The sequence below is a fragment of the Mus musculus genome, chromosome 13, assembly GCF_000001635.26.
Source record: "Mus musculus strain C57BL/6J chromosome 13, GRCm38.p6 C57BL/6J".
Lineage (NCBI taxonomy): Eukaryota > Metazoa > Chordata > Mammalia > Rodentia > Muridae > Mus > Mus musculus.
The window spans coordinates 89,038,283-89,054,617 of NC_000079.6; the positions used below are offsets into that span (position 1 = coordinate 89,038,283).

At 36.5% G+C, this 16,335-nt stretch overlaps 1 protein-coding gene across 2 annotated transcripts in view; it reads left to right on the plus strand.

Annotated features, from left to right (window-relative positions):
- Nucleotides 1-16,335, plus strand: part of Edil3 (EGF-like repeats and discoidin I-like domains 3) — a 501,754-nt gene that overhangs the window by 216,811 nt on the left and 268,608 nt on the right. For both annotated transcript variants that reach the window (NM_001037987.3, NM_010103.4), the window contains one exon: nt 4,150-4,278. In NM_001037987.3, the coding sequence (NP_001033076.1) occupies nt 4,150-4,278 (129 nt within the window). The remainder of the gene's footprint in view (nt 1-4,149; nt 4,279-16,335) is intronic.

Consider the following 16,335-nt stretch of genomic DNA (forward strand, 5'->3'; position numbering starts at 1 on the left):
ATGAAAGGTGTGGAGAGACTAGAGGCTGGAGAGAGCTGACGCAGTGGTTAACAGTGATTGCCCCATCATCATGAGAACTGGAGTTCAGATCTCAGCCCCACATAAATAAGTCAAGAATCCCTACAAATACCTCAAATGAGCCTGGAGAATTACTGCGGCATGTTTGCCTCTAGCCCAGCTGAGCATGCAGAAGCACCAGTTTCAGGAAAAGACTTACCATGAAGGAAGGACTGAGGAGTGATAGCGAAGGTCAAAATAGACTCTTTTCTGGATGCAGGAACAGATGATCCCAACTGATAGAGTACACAGACAACACACACACACACACACACACACACGAGGGAGGGAAGAGGGAGAAAGAGATGTACACAGAGGCACCCACAGATGTAGACATAAGTACAGAGAGAGAGGGAGAGAGAAATGGGGGAGAGAAGAAGGAGAGACACACAGACACACACAGACACAAAAACACACATACACACAGAGATGTAGACATAAGTACATGCAAAAATAAACAATCTAAAATAACAAATCTAATGAATATATAGAATCAGGCATACATATAATTATGATTAAGATCTATTGATGTAATTGAATTCAAAGATTATACTTATGAGAAAAAGTATCATTAGTATTAGAGCCTTTCTATCTATATCTATAATATCTAAAATATTCTGATCCAATTGCTGAAGACTCTAAGATGCTTACATTAGGGGAGGATTTTGAGTGCTGCATTATTTATAGAAATACGCTCAGTGAATTCATGCTGTTTACATCTGTCATAACTAACATTAATGCAAAGACTGACAACTTGTGAGAAGCACGGTTAGCTAGGAAAATTGTAGACTTTGTAGTCAGGCAAAATATGATAAAAGATTTACTTTCTGATTAGACATGTTACTTAACTTCTTTGTGCCTATTTTTCCCCTAAATCCAAGATATATTCTTACAATATATATTTTAACAAGTTAGAACTTAAAGACCTCTAGGAAAGAAAATCCTTCTCCTCTGTGATTTACTTCACACTTGTCCTTAACACAAACAAACAAACAAACAAACAAACAAACACTGGATTTCCTGGACTGAGAGAAATACCAGGAGAAATGGTGATCCTTTCCTAAAACCCTGGTGTCAGCTGAGGCCATGATCCCCTTTGGGATGCAAATACAAAGAGCTGCAACTCAAAAAACTCACATCTGCAGAGAATGCCAGGAACTGAATCAAGAATGGAACTGTGTTCCCAGGGAGTTTACAACTTAGGATTCCTCATTCAAATCTTTCTCCAGGTTTCTATCTATTACTGGAACCCACCAGAGTGCATGCCCAGCAACAAGTCTTACCTTCTACTAGAATAAAGGGCTGTAAATGGTCACAGATTTCCCCATTGGCTTTCTCTAACACCCCACAGACTCCAGTAGTTAGCTGATGCTGGTGTAGAGCTAGATCACTGAGAACATAATTCTGCACAAATGACTTATCCCTGAATGATGGGCACCACAATTTCTTATTAGATATGGTTCTTCATGAATTAACCACTCAGAACTTTGCCCTCTCACCATGGAGACTTTATTTTCAGCTTTGTTAGGATTCCTCTCATTGTTCTCTCCTCTCTTTTCTCAGTCCTTCTCTGTATTAAACTCTCTGATCTCACCTTTTTGCCTAGTCTAGTCTTCTAAAGCAAGTGCGTATAAATGTGCCAGGTCATCCAGGTTCCTTTGTATCTACTGTTCTTCAGAGAGACTTTTGATGACCCACTGCTTGGCATCAGTTTTATCTCCTCACACCAATGAGCAAAGGTCTTACATTCAAATCTTTTATTAATTCCCCATGGAGTTGCTTAAACCTAAGTGAGTGTGGGAGAGGTTTCTATTCTCTCTGCTATAATTACTCCACTCTCTTGAGGAAGCAAGAATACCTTCAATTAGTTTTGGTTTTAATAACTACTTTTTTCTCTCAGGTATAATTCCTTAAATACAATTTTCTTCATACATAGTATTTTTTTTTCTTTTTAGATTTTACTGATTTCTCATTAGGTTATACTTTCTTATCTGCTAACTTGTGAGATTGGGTTAGATGACCTTAACAATGCCCTATTTGTTCAGAATTTTATAAATATTTGAATATATTTTATGTATTTTTATGTAACATGTGTGAATATCAGTTACCACTTATATAAATCATGCTTTTTTTTTTTCGTATTTGGAGGAGAATTGATGCAACAAAACTTTTTAGATTCTACCCTCCTGGAATCATAGATTCCAAGTTTGAGATTTAATGCATCCCCAGGAAATTTCTATAACCTTTAACTTTATACAATAGCACAACAGCAACCAGGGACTGTGTAAGAAAACAGCAACCACATTATTCCTTTGCTGTGAGAAGTAGATGAGATAATTTTGTAAATTATGTTTTTATAATATGATGCATATCAGATAACTTTTGGAGTACAGAATAAACAGAAAAAAAGAGATGGGGTGTTTAACATGATGCTTAGCAATGAGGATAAATTGCTTCAATTGCTTCTAAATGTTGTCATAGGTTTGATACCTACTTCGTTCTCTCAAATGCAGACCATGTTCCCACTTAAGGAAAGTCACTAGATTATTTGATTCATAGACAATCTGTGGAACTTAACAATCTGCCTCAGAATATGTATTGCTTAGAAAATTATATCATATACTTAAGATTTTCAAATTGATAATATGTGAGACACATAGCTACTGAAATGGTTACCATTTTTCTATTTAATTTTGAGTAAAAACAATCAGCTTAAATATATTTAATAAATATACCCACATTACAATATTTAATAAATAGTGTAATGCAATATTACTGACGTTAATCCTCGTATTGTGCATTCGATATCTAGGTATCTTTTTTAGGGATATGAAGATATAGATACTTGACCCATCCAGCAGGTCCAGTTATTCGTGGGTCTCGAGGTGACTGCTCCTAAAACCAAATGGGGGGTGAGAGAGAAATGGAAGCCAAGCACAGAAAACACATGAAGTCAATCTGAATCTTGTCAAGGCCTCATTGTATTCAGCAAAACTTGTAGTTTTTATACAAAAAGATCAAGCATGTTCGACTCTAATGTGCAGTGGGCTGCTCTGCATGAAGATGGTGAATGTCCTCTTTCCTTAAAGTCTACTTTTTCCATAACTCTCTGTTACCAACCTTGCTTGTCATATCCTTTAATAGTTGTTCCAAATCTTATTGTATCTAATATTCTGTGTTTCCCAGCAAAGATAAGCAATACCAGTGGAGCATCCCAGAGTTCAGGATATCCACTTGAAGAGTTCTGGGCCTGGCCCAGTTTGGTATCACATGGTACTCTGTCGTTGCCTCAGGGAAGTAACCTGGAGTGAACATTGTTGCACCAGATCCTAGAGACTTAGCTAAATTGTTGCATCAGATGCTACTGTGGATGCTGCCAGCTAATCACACTGGTAACAGCTGGTTTTGCCCAGGGAAACCTCAGAATGAGTATTTGATGCAGCAGTTTTCAAACTTTGTTGAACTTCCATTCTCAAGGTCTACAAAATGGTTATTGTGACCTTTTATTCAAACATGCAATTCTTCATGACCTACTAAGTTTTAGGTGGACAACAGTAGTTGCTTTAAGTCTGTTCTCAAATTTATGAAATTCCATAAATTATTGCAAACATCACTTGATTTTTTTCTATATTGGTGGATTCAGACTCTTTTTGCATCAACTAGGTCAAAAGCTCTTTAGAAACGGCAATTCAGTATTAATTGTTCAGCACACGGATGGTATTCTACAATTCAGAAATTATGATAATAATAATTGAATTAGGGTTATCTTAGTGTATAATATGTGGTTGGTACTGTTCTGTATATTTTAATATATGAACTCTTTTCAACTGTAGTGTAACCACTAAAGTTAATTTTATTGTATTAATATTTCTCAAAAGACCTAGCCGAGGCAGCAGGAAAATTAAATAATTTTCCAAGATCGCATAGCTAAAAGATAATGGCACTTATATTCAAATTCAGGCCATTCATCAGAGTTCACACAACTATGCTTTACCTCTCAAATCTCAAGCTCAAAGTTGTCAGGAGAAATTGGTGATAAAAGCACCTTTTATTAAGCACATGCATTATGAAGCACTTCTGTCTGTCTTTCAGGTCCCTGCATCCCTAACCCATGCCATAACGGAGGAACCTGTGAGATAAGCGAAGCCTATCGAGGAGACACATTCATAGGCTATGTTTGTAAATGTCCTCGGGGATTTAATGGGATTCACTGTCAGCACAGTAAGTTATTTATATTCATTGTGCTTTTATTTTTATTGATCTATTGTGTACAAGCCATTACCCTTCTTGTTTGTGGTTGCATCACGGAAATGTAGAGTGGCACCGAGTCTAGGCATTTTGGCTCATAAGACCTCACTCCACAGTACATATCACCACCTGCAGTGACGGCTGTTCCAGTCCCCATGCTGATGAATAATATGCTTCCTGTTCCTTTTCATTATTATTCTGTTTAATTCACATTATGTTGCTTTTCATGTTTTAATATTTCTCTCTCTCCTTCATACTTGTCCATAAAGCTACATTCTTCAAGCATTCCAGCATTTATTCTGGTGATTAGGTTTATAGCAACATGAACAAACAAAGAAAAAAAATGGGAACAAGAAAAAAAATAATTTAGAACCTAACCATATATAAGCCAGTTTTCTCCTGCTTTCATATTGGCATTTCTACGTGAAAATCTTTGAAAATTCAACAAACAAAAAATGCCTGATGAGTGGCATGAGAACTTACATACTGTGTATCACAGCATTCAGGCAGAACTCAGTACACTCTGAACTTCTGAAGGGTGTTCTTACAGAGGTGACCACAGGTAGACTGGGTGCTGAGGAAGAAATGTTGATTAGTGTGACATGGTTAGGGGTGGAGAGACAGCATGGAAAGAAAGAGTGGAGATGGAATATTATTGATGAATCCTAAAGTCATCCTGAGGATAATGGTTTGGAAAATAGAAACAAATTTTATCAGCCTGAGTCAGATTTCTAGCCTCCAGGAACAGGCATACCATGTCTTAGCTCTTGGACACTGGAAGCGTCTTTCATTTTCCTAGAGTCCTTCCACAGTTGGGAGTTTGTAAAGCTTCCAGGGAAGTTTGCTATAGTACCTAAACACTCTTGTTACTTATGACTGGCACCCAACCTTGCCTGAGTGATCTCTAAGCCTACAGTGTGCAACAAGCTAATGAGAAGCTATCCATTTTTATTACACGGGTTCAGAAGTGTCAAGGTTTATTCTTCTTGGAGGTAAGATCACAATTTATTCTCCATGTGGGAATATCTCAAACAGACTTAGAAAGACTAAAATAGGAAACCAGTATCTAAGGTTTCTTTCTATTCACTTAGTCCCATGGAAAATATGATAAACACTTGTGCACAGATTGTAAAAGGCCTGGGAGACACAGTCTCTGTACCCCTGTGATTTGAGCATGAGCTTCCTGAACGCAGTACACACAAAGAATTTCTCTGAAAGAAGAGTCCTAGTTTTATTATGGGCTGTTTTCCAAAATCAGATATAGGGATTAGTCCAAATTCCTAGCTTCCTTTTTTCAAAATACCTTATAATATTATAAATACTTTATAATAAAATTATTTTATTGAAATTTTTCATATTAATTATTGTTTCTCCTCTCCAAACTCCTCCCTGGTCCTCCCTACTTCACCACTCACCCAACCTCATAAACTTTCTTGATCTGTCTCTCTAGAAAACAAATATTAAAACAAAAACAAGACAAGCAGAATTATCAAATGTTAAAAGCACAAGAAACACACACACACTTGAAATTACAATGTAATTTTCTCTGTGTGTGGCTCAGTTGTGGGTCTATGTTAGTCCTCTTCTGCTATAACAGGAACCTTCTCTGAGGATAAATGAATGAGACATTAATCTTTGGTTATAGCAGAATGTCATTAGGAGTTATTTCATTGTTATGTTCTTTTAGCAGAACAGTATTTGCTTTTCCTCCAGGTTCATGGCCTATTCAATCTAAGGTCCAAGGTCAGCCACCAAAGGTATCCTGTTAAGGTGCAGAGACTGGGGATTTGAGAATACTCAATCCTAAATGGGATGTCTTCAGCAAACCTCTCCCCCTAGAACTCAGAGGGCTCCCTGAAGGGCTTTTTGGAAGAGGAAACAAAAAGATTATTGGAGCCATAGAGGTTGAATGACTGTAGGGAAACAGCATCTTCCAGATACAACAGAACAGATGCACTTATGAACTCACAGACTCTAACATCTTGCTCAGGGCCCTCCCATTTTCAAACTAGTTTTCATCTGCTTTAGGGTTACCTTTGGCATGATGAAACGCCATGATGAAAAGCAAGGTAGAGAGGAAAGTTGCTGTCTTTAAGAAACAACATACCAAAAGCTTGATTTAACAAATAAAGGAGCCAGATGCTGTGGTTTAAGCCTGCTAGCTCAGAGAAAGAGAAAGCACCCAGGTGACCTTCCTGCTCCACTGACTGACGTTGCAGCAGGGTGGTGGTGGGGAACTCCTTGCTGCCTGCAATACCATTCTCTCAGTGTTCCTCCTTTCTACTTATGTTCACTCCCTCTCAGCCGGTTGCTTGCTCTGCCATTTGAGGTATCTTTGACATTATTTAGTTCTTGTTTACAGAAAGCTCTTGGTTTAGAGGTTTTTGCTAGGACTGAGTCACATCACAAGGTTTATGTAGTTCACATACTTGAGGTTCACAATACAATCAAACAGCCCGCAACAGAAAGGGTTTATTTGCCTAGTACCTTCATGTGGTAGACAATCATTGAAGAAAATTAGGACTGCAATTCAAACAGCTCAGGAACCTGATGGAGGAGCTGATGCAGAGGCCATGGAAAGTTACTACATAGCAGTTTTCACATCATAACTTGCTCAATCTACTTTCTTAAAGAATCTAGTACCACAAGCAGGGGGTGGCACCACCCACAATAGACTAGACCCTCCACCATCAATCACTAATTAGAAAAATATCTTACAGTAAGATCCTTTGTAGGTATGTTCTCAATTGAGGTTCCATCCTTTCAGAAGACTCCAGTTTCTGTCAAGTTGACTTGACACAAAAAGAGCTAGGGAAGGGTCCTAACACTAAGACCTAAGGAAGACTCTTATCTGAAAATAACACCTGCTTGCAAAGAAAACTTTTGTTTTTGCCATTGGAATATCACTGGATATATTAATCACTCTTAAATGTAGGACCCATGTCCTACAATAGGTGATCAACACAAAGCAAACTTAGTGGTCTTTTTGCAGACGGTTTTTCTCATATTTCTTTGGGCATAATTCTGCATTTTATCTTACTATTTTGTTTTTTTTTCTGTTATGTTCTGTTTGGTTTTTTTTGCTTATATATATATATATATTGGTTTTCAATCTTTTATTTCTGTGGGTTGTCAGGGGTGTTTATTTTGTTTTCTTTATTTTTGTTTCTCTGTATTCTACTTTGTCTATGTCTGTTTGCTTTCTAAAGAGAGGGGAAGAAAGAAAAGGAATGGTGTTGGGTGAATAGGAAGATGAATAGAATCTGTGAGGATTGGTTGACTGGAAATCCTGATCAGAATATATTGTATGAGAGGAAATTTTCTTAAAGTAAGCAAAAATATGTATACTTGCTTTATCTTACGTGATCCTCCCTCCAGATCTTCATGCTACTCTCCTTTTAGTCTCCTTTAAATTAATAATTTCTATTCATTAATTATTGTTAATAGAAAAAATACATATTTTGGAGATGATACATAAACCACCCCCAATGTCACATATAACTCCATTATTTAAAATTTCACTGTGATTACAGTTGAAGGGGTGTGAAATTGGGGTTTCTTCTTTAAAAAGATGTTAGAAAACCAAATCACTTTTCAATGAATAAAGTCTATACAGTAATATAACATTCCCTCACATCTCCAGAACTTATTTTCCTAATCCATTACAATTTAGTTTCTTTCCATTTTATTTGGTGATCTGTAGCAATGCCATCATTTGTTTCTCAACAAGGTGATTTATTTTTGAAAGTTTTTACTGGAGATATTTCCATCTGCCTGTGGCTACTGACTATGGTTGGCTGAGCTCTCTCATGTATATCATTAGAGATGGGGAAGTATAAGATTATTCTTGCTCACATTCCCCACAATGGTACATGCAAGTCTTTTTCAACATCCCCTTATCTCATAATACAGTAAGCTGGACATTCATAATTTATAACTGAATTCCAAGCCTTCTTTAAAGCACAAAACTAGCCCCCTTTACTGTAACTTACATCTCTAAACTTTCAATGTCTCTCAGGAATTGTAGTGGAAAGTTCAAGGCTGTGAAACTCAATTCATACCTGGTATTTTTTTTATGTCTAAATTACCCCGTCTGTCTCCTATGGCATGCATCATCATTAGAGGAAAGACAAAAATGGGTGAAAGAGGATTGAATTTGGATTTAGAAATTGGTTTTTGAGACATGACCTTTATGGTTATTGAATGACTGACCTTGACTCACTCCTTTGACCTTTCCCCAATTGAAAATATATAAATTAAAGAATTGATCTAGAAATAGGTGACCTTGGGTTCACATAAGCCACAGGAGTATTAGGACTAAATGGAGGCTTGCTCAAGGCACAAAGGTTATCAAACCTTCCTCTTTCGGGTGGAATTGAAAAAGATTATACCTTAGAAAAGCAGATTTAGAAGTGCGAGATCCCTGAGAGATGCTTCAGGTAGAGAAGGAGGAACAGAGCTGGTTATCCTTTGCTTGGACATAGAGAGACTTCAGCTGGTTTTTTCTTCTCACAACAGCTTCATGGACCAGATATTCCAAGAGCATTGCTACTCAAGGTGTGGTGAAATACCAATACTGCCCAGAAAGGTTTTAGAAAGTTAGATTAACCTCAGTTCAACTGAGTCAAATTTTTTATTTGACAATAAATCTCTAGTTGATCAACACATCCACATAAAATTTTGAAAAAAATCTTTCTTGAGAATTTAATAAGCTAAATATGACCATTTTAACAGTAACAACAAGAAGAAGTAGTTTCTACCTTTTGTTATATAGCAATAGATATTAAGCAAAGAGTTTATTAAGGTTTTGTAATGCAAACAATTTTGAAAGTCAATGAATTGAGAATAATAGTAATATTACAGTGATATTTTAATTGATATGTAACAATATTTTTATTTATACAATTAAATATATACTATTTCCTTTTACTGAAAATAGATTTCTTTTCATAGAATATATTCTGAATACTGTTTCTCCTAATCCATGTTCTCCCAGCTCCTTCCAGTTCCTCTCTACTTTCCCAGCTATCCAAACCTATACCTTCTCTTTCTCTCTCATTAGAATACAAACAAGGATAACAATATTTTGTTAGAAAAAAAGAAAAACAATTACTAATTAAATTTCTATGTAATACAATGTGAATTAAATATGCCTATGAGTATATGTTTATAGACAATCAAAAACTTTTTTATGATACATGACTGACTTATGTATAAACTTAACAGGAACATTACCATGATATAAATTGTAAAAAAAAAAATTTCCAGTGGCAGCATTAATACTATTAATGTTGGATTAAATTTTTAAACTATGTGAAGTTTATTTTTACAGTAGCTTTATTTTACAAAAAAACAAAAAACAAAAAAACTGAAGAGGGAATATGAAAAGTTCCATGTGTCTTCCCTTCTAGATAATTAGGCCCTAATTTTAGCATTTTTGTTTGCATAGTAAGTATATTGGTAATGACTTCTGATATAGTAGTTTGGTTTGTTTTAAGACTTGGTCTCACTAAGTAGCTGTTTGTTGACCTGGACTTCATTATGTAGATAAGACTGGCCTGAAACTGACAGAGATCTCCTGGCCTCTGCTTTCTGAGTGCTGCAAATAAATCCCTGCCTCATCATTCCCAAGTTTTTCTAAAGAACTACTAACTAACTCCCATACCATATGCTAGGATCCACTCTTTTTATAATATAGCTACATGGGATTTGAGAAGTATAAAATCATATGTCTACCATTGTAGAGCCACACAAGACAGTTTTACTTTGTTAAACATTCCTTGTCTTCTAGGCATATATTGTTTCTTGCTCATCGCTTTCCCTACACAGTGGCTGACATTATTTGTGCCTCCATGGTTATAATTTTTTACAGTATGTTAAAATCTTAGAGTGTGTTGTCTTTCAGGTTGATGATTATCACTTAGAAATATAAATTCAGGGTTTCTATATATTTGTAGCTCTTATTCTTTCATACTAAAAATGGGGATTTCCTTTTCAGTTTTACTACTTTTGTTTATATATTTGTCTACTGAAAAATACCTTGATTTCTTGGTGATTTTGGTTTGGGGAAAAACAGGTAAAGCTGCTATGCATGTTCATGTGCAGTTCTTTTTTATGTTTATGGTTTTTGGACATACATTTTCATCTCACTTCAGTAAACTTGGGAATGCAGTTGCTGGATTTGAGTGGAAAAGTACACACTATTTGGTTAAAAATTCAAACTTTCTTATTATGTGACAGACTCGTTAGCAATGAATCAGAAACTAGACTCTAATTGGTGTTTGTTGCTTTTAGTTTTCTATTTGAGCCATTACATGGATTTTTTAAAATTGTCTTGAAACTGTGATGGAATTGTAACCATGTGAGATTTTTATAATAATGTTAAGTACTAGATTTGATGTGGAAGTGCCAAATTATATTTGCTTTTAAAATGACAAAGGATTATGTAACAAGCACACACCAACATTCATATATATATGTAAATTAAAGCATACAAATTGCAGGATGTTTTAGGTGCCTAATTTAGTTGTCAAGACAGTAGTCTTCTTAAAAGCATTTGTAAGCAAGGAGTTTTCTACAAGATGCTACATTGAGTATGCTAGAAGTACTCATATTTTGTTTGTTGCCTAGTAACAAATCTAATGCCTTCGAGAAGGACGATCTCTTTATTATCAAGTCTCTGCCCATCTTCCCAATGAAGCATTTTCACTACCTGCAAACACAGTTTTCAGTCTCTTCCACTTCAAAAGAAAAAAGAAAAGATGGCCTTGAAGCAAGCCAAACACAGGAAATCAACTGCCTAGCTTATTAAAAATGTAGTCTGTTTTATTAGGTTAGCTTAAGATATAAAGCTTAGTAACCTCTTATTCAACTGAGAAAGCTAGTCAGAAAAAATTACATGATAAAATTTTCTCTCTACATATTTTGCTATTTACTGTTAATGAGCTTGATCTCAATTTTGTGTTATCAATGTATGGATTAACACACTCAGCTAAAGTTTGCTGGGCTTATGCATTTCTCTTTTTTTGTTGTTGTTTTTTTTTGTTTTTCAAGACAGGGTTTCTCTGTGTAGCCCTGGCTGTCCTGGAACTCACTCTGTAGACGAGGTTGGCCTGGAACTCAGAAATCCGCCTGCCTCTGCCTCCCGAGTGCTGGGATTAAAGGCATGTGCCACCAGGCCCAGCGCATTTCATTTTTTTTTTTAAGATTTATTTATTATGATACATAAGTACACTGTAGCTGACTTCAGATGCAGCAGAAGAGGGCGTCAGATCTCATTACAGTTGGTTGTGAGCCACCATGTGGTTGCTGGGATTTGAACTCAGGACCTTTGGAAGAACAGTCAGTGCTCTTACCCACTGAGCTATCTCACCAGCCCAGCATTTCATTTTTATAAACTGAAAAATTCATGTTTTTTATATTGCGCCAATGATATTTGTTACAACATTTATTAAAATAATAAATGCCTTAGAATTTTTTTATTATTCTTTTTACTTTGTTAGGAAAGGTAAATAATATAATCACATCTTTTCTCCTTTCATCTTTCACATACTTCTTGCTCTCACTCAAGTTCATATCCTTTATTTCATTAATGCCTGTCACATGTATATTTGGGGATGCCTATTCCTAGAGACATAAATATAACCTGCTCATTCTGCATAATGTTAGTTTTAAGTGCCCGTGTGATCTTTAGCTTCATGACACATAAGAACCAATAACTTACAAACTATCTATCTATATCTAGAGGAAGCAGTAATTTACAAAGAAGATTATGAATTAAACGTTATCTTTGGTATAGCTCTTAATAAGAGATGAGTGGCCAGTTGCTACTTTAATCATTCTGATTTTCGGGTTTCTCAATGGATATCACAACTCATTAGATGCTGGCATCACTAAGCTATACACCAGAAATAACATCATAACAGCCATAACATTATACACAGAAGACCTGGAACAGAACCAAGCAGGTCCCACACTTGCCATTTCCACCTGTGGGAGGCTGTGGGAGCCTGTGGGAGCCTGTGGGGGCCTGTGGGGGCCTGTGGGGGCCTGTGGGGGCCTGTGGGGGCCTGTGGGGGCCTATGGAAGCCCTGCTTAGTTTAGTCAATGGACCGTGTTTTTTGGTGTTGTTCATACCCTCTGAATCCCAGTCTTCCCTATGAGTCTTCCATGGAGTTTCATGATCTCCAGGAGAAACCCAATGGAGGCTACCAATGTTGACTTTTGACTGCATAGTGTCTCGTTTTGGGTCTCTGCATTCAATCTCATTTGCTGCTTGAGAAAGTTTCTCTAATGACAACTGGACAAGGTACTGTTCTATGAGTATAGCAGAATACTCATACAGGAAACATTCTATTGTGTTTTGTTTTTTGTTTTGTTTTGTTTTGTTTTTCTCTGTTTGCCAGTTATGTGAGTTCTACCATAGTTGTCTAGGCTGTGCATTTTTTATTTCCTAGCCTTGTAGGCTGTATAGGACAAAGGCTCCCTCTTTTTTTTTTTTTTTGGCTTGGGCTTCAAGTTAAACCAAAAGTTGCTTGGTCACTTCCATAAGTTCTGTGCCCCTAGTTCTCCAGGACATCTCCCAGTCAGAGAAGATTATAGATGGAGGTTTTTAGTCTGGACTAGTTTCCAGGTTTCTCTTTCCATAGACTTTAAAGCACCTTCTCATGCCAAAGAGACTAGAGCATAGGGATGAGGTCTCCAAGGCTCCATTACCTCTCTGTGTTAGTGGGCTCTGTAGAAGTTGCCCTCAGCTATGGAGCCCCACTCTCAGTTTTCAGAGAACAACCTTCTCTTCTAACACCAGCTTTGGGGTTTTTTAAAAAAGAATCTCCATAACACTTCCTTGGCCAACAACTCAACAGAATGTAACACAGTCCCACCACAAGAAGCCTTATTTGGCTACAAAAGATGATCAGTTCAGACTGCATCTCAATTACTAGAAGACCTCAACAAGGTCACCCTCACAGATTCCTGTAAGGTTCCATTGCACTAAGTAAGTTTCCACACTGCTCCCCAAATGCCCACCCAATTTCAGCTCTGTCTCTCCCCACATTCTCTCCCTCCATTCTTACCCCCAACCTGACTACTGCGACTCATACTCCAACAGCCCCAAGTCCATTTGTAGAATCTACTCTGTTGACTCTCCTAAAGGAGATCCATGCTTCCTCCATATACTTTGCCTCTTTTCCTAACTTCTCTGAGTCTATGGATTATAGATTGATTTTTTTTTTTTTTTTTTTTTTTTTTTGGTTTTTTGAGACAGGGTTTCTCTGTGTAGCCCTGGCTGTCCTGGAACTCAATCTGTAGACCAGGCTGGCCTTGAACTCAGAAATCCACCTGCCTCTGCCTCCCGAGTGCTAGCATTAAAGGTGTGCGCCACCACCCGGCGTAGATTGATTTTTATTTACTTAATAGCTAATATCCACTTGTAAGTAAATACATTTGTCTCTCTGGGTCTGTGTAACCTCACACAGAATTTTTTGTTTCTAGTTTCACTCATTTGCCAGCAAATTTCATGTCATTGCTTTTAACAGATGAGCAGTACACCGTTGTTTAAATGTACCACATTTTCTATACCCAATCTTCATTTGAGGAACATCTAAGTTTATTCTAGTTTTTGGCCATTCTGAATAAAGCAGCAATGAACCTAGTTGAGCAAATGTCCTTGGGGTAGAACAAAGAGTCCTTTGGATATATGCCCAAGAAAGGTAAAGCTGGGTCTTCAGGTATATCAATTCCCAATTTGCTGAGGAACCATTATACTGACTTCATAGTGTCTGCACAAGTTTACACTCCCATCACCAATGAAGGACTGTTCCCCCTTGCTCCACATCCTCACCAGTATGAGCAATTACTTGTCTTATTAATCTTAGCCATTCTTACAGGTGCAGTATGAAATCTCAAAGTGGTTTTGATTTGCATTTCCATGCTGGCTAAGAATGTTGGGCATTTAAGTGTTTCTTAGTCACTTGAGATTTCTCTAATGAGATTTTGAGTTACATTAGAGAAATCTCTAGATCTACACCTCATTTTTAAATTGGAGTATTTGGTTTTTTAATTTCTAGTTTCTTAAGTTATTTTCATACTTTGGATATTAACCTCTATTGGATGTGGAGTTGATAAAAATCTTTTCCCATTTATGAACTGCCTGCTTGTCCAAGTGATGTTATCTTTTGCTGTATATAAACTTTTCAGTTTTGTGAGGTGTCATTTATTAATTGTTAAGTTCAGGGTCTGCTCTCTAAGTATACTGTTCAGAATGTCTTGTGCCAAAGCTTCCAAGTCTAAACCCCAGTTTCTTTTCTATCAAGTTCAGTATATGGGTTTTATGTTGAGATCTTGCATCTACTTGAACTTAAGATTTGTGCAGGGTAATAAGTATGGATCTAGTTGCATTCTTCTACATGTCAACATCCAGATTGACTCCCACCATTTATTGAAGATGCTGTGGGTTGTTGTTTGCTACTGTATATTTATTTCTGGCTCCTTATAAAAAAATCAAATAGATACATGTGTGTGGATATATGTCTACTCTTCAATTTGATGGATCAATGTGATCATTGCTTTGAAGTAAAAGTCTCAAAAGATATTTATTGACATTTGGCTATCAAAGTTGGACTTGGCTTCCTATTTTCCCCCTCACTTAGGGCTACAGGCTTATGTGAGGTAGCTTATTTCTGTAGGCCTGAGGTTCTAAGAAGCATACGAAACATGCAGTGATCCGTATAGGTATGCATAATCCTTTGGCCTGCAACAGAGATTCTAGTGCATGGATATGGCTCCTTATCACCAATCTATTTAACAGGTACAATAGTTAATGTAACCCAAAAGATTCAAGAACTTAGGTTTTCAGCCTTGCTTTTATATTAAAAAATCACATGAGGACCCCTGAAAAACATGGATATCTGATTCCCACTCAAGGTAGTTTAATATAATGGTAAAGTCATCAGCCAAGTAAAAATCTCCCCATAGAGTTCTTGGTTGAAAAAAGATGGGAAACAGAGTTCTAGAAATATCCATAACGATTTTCAGTACCATATTAAACAGAAAAGCACTGAAAGAAAACCAACATTAGGATACAGAACCAGAGGTCCATTCAGGGTGTTCAGTGACATAAATTGGTGAATTTTGCTACTTTAAATTTCATCTTTGTTAAAAATAAAGCAAGTTTTTCTGTGGAATAGGAACTCATACCGGATGGAAAGACTAGAACAAGAGGGACTAGTTTGTCTTTCTTAAGAGTTCACACTCCTTAGTATATCCATAGTAAGCAGCATTCTAAAGAATTTTCAGATTCTTGTTCTTGTTTTAATTGTCTGGAGACCAACACAAGTATTGTGTGATAGACATAAACAACAGACTTGTGCACAGAGACATTGTCCATACATAAGCAGAAGTTTATTATATTTCAATTAAAATTATCTGATATTCACAAAATCTAATGAGTATTAAATTGTGATTTAGATAACATTGAATCATTTTTATCCCTCTTCTTATGAAAAAAAAAAAAAAGAGAATACTTGAATGCCAGAATGGTCTTACACTCTCAACAGGAAAATGTTCTTTATTTTGCCCCCAAGGTAGAATCCATAAAGGTGTTGCCCTCAGAGTAACAGGCCTGAGCTTATAGAACCAACTCACAAATAATTCTATAAAGGATGTCTTGAGAATAGAGGTGCTTTAATTTTCTATGTTCTCTAGCTGCAAATGATACTACCTTTTTTTTTTTCAGATTACTTCCATGCTTTCTCAAATATCTCCATATTCATGTATGATTTCATTCTTCCTCCAAGTTTTCCCTTGTCATTTTGAAAAATTCTTTATTCATACATTTGGCATTATTTGGTAAGAAAAGTGTTCCAACTTGTAGAGGATTCTATATGTGTTTAACAAAAAAATGTTTTCTCCTGATTTTCTTAGGGCGTTAACTTAAGACATACTACTAAGGTGCTGGCTACTGTCTTCTCTGCTCTGATCACTCAGCCAAATGTAACATTATGTAGTCTGAAGAAACAACAGGGCAATTCT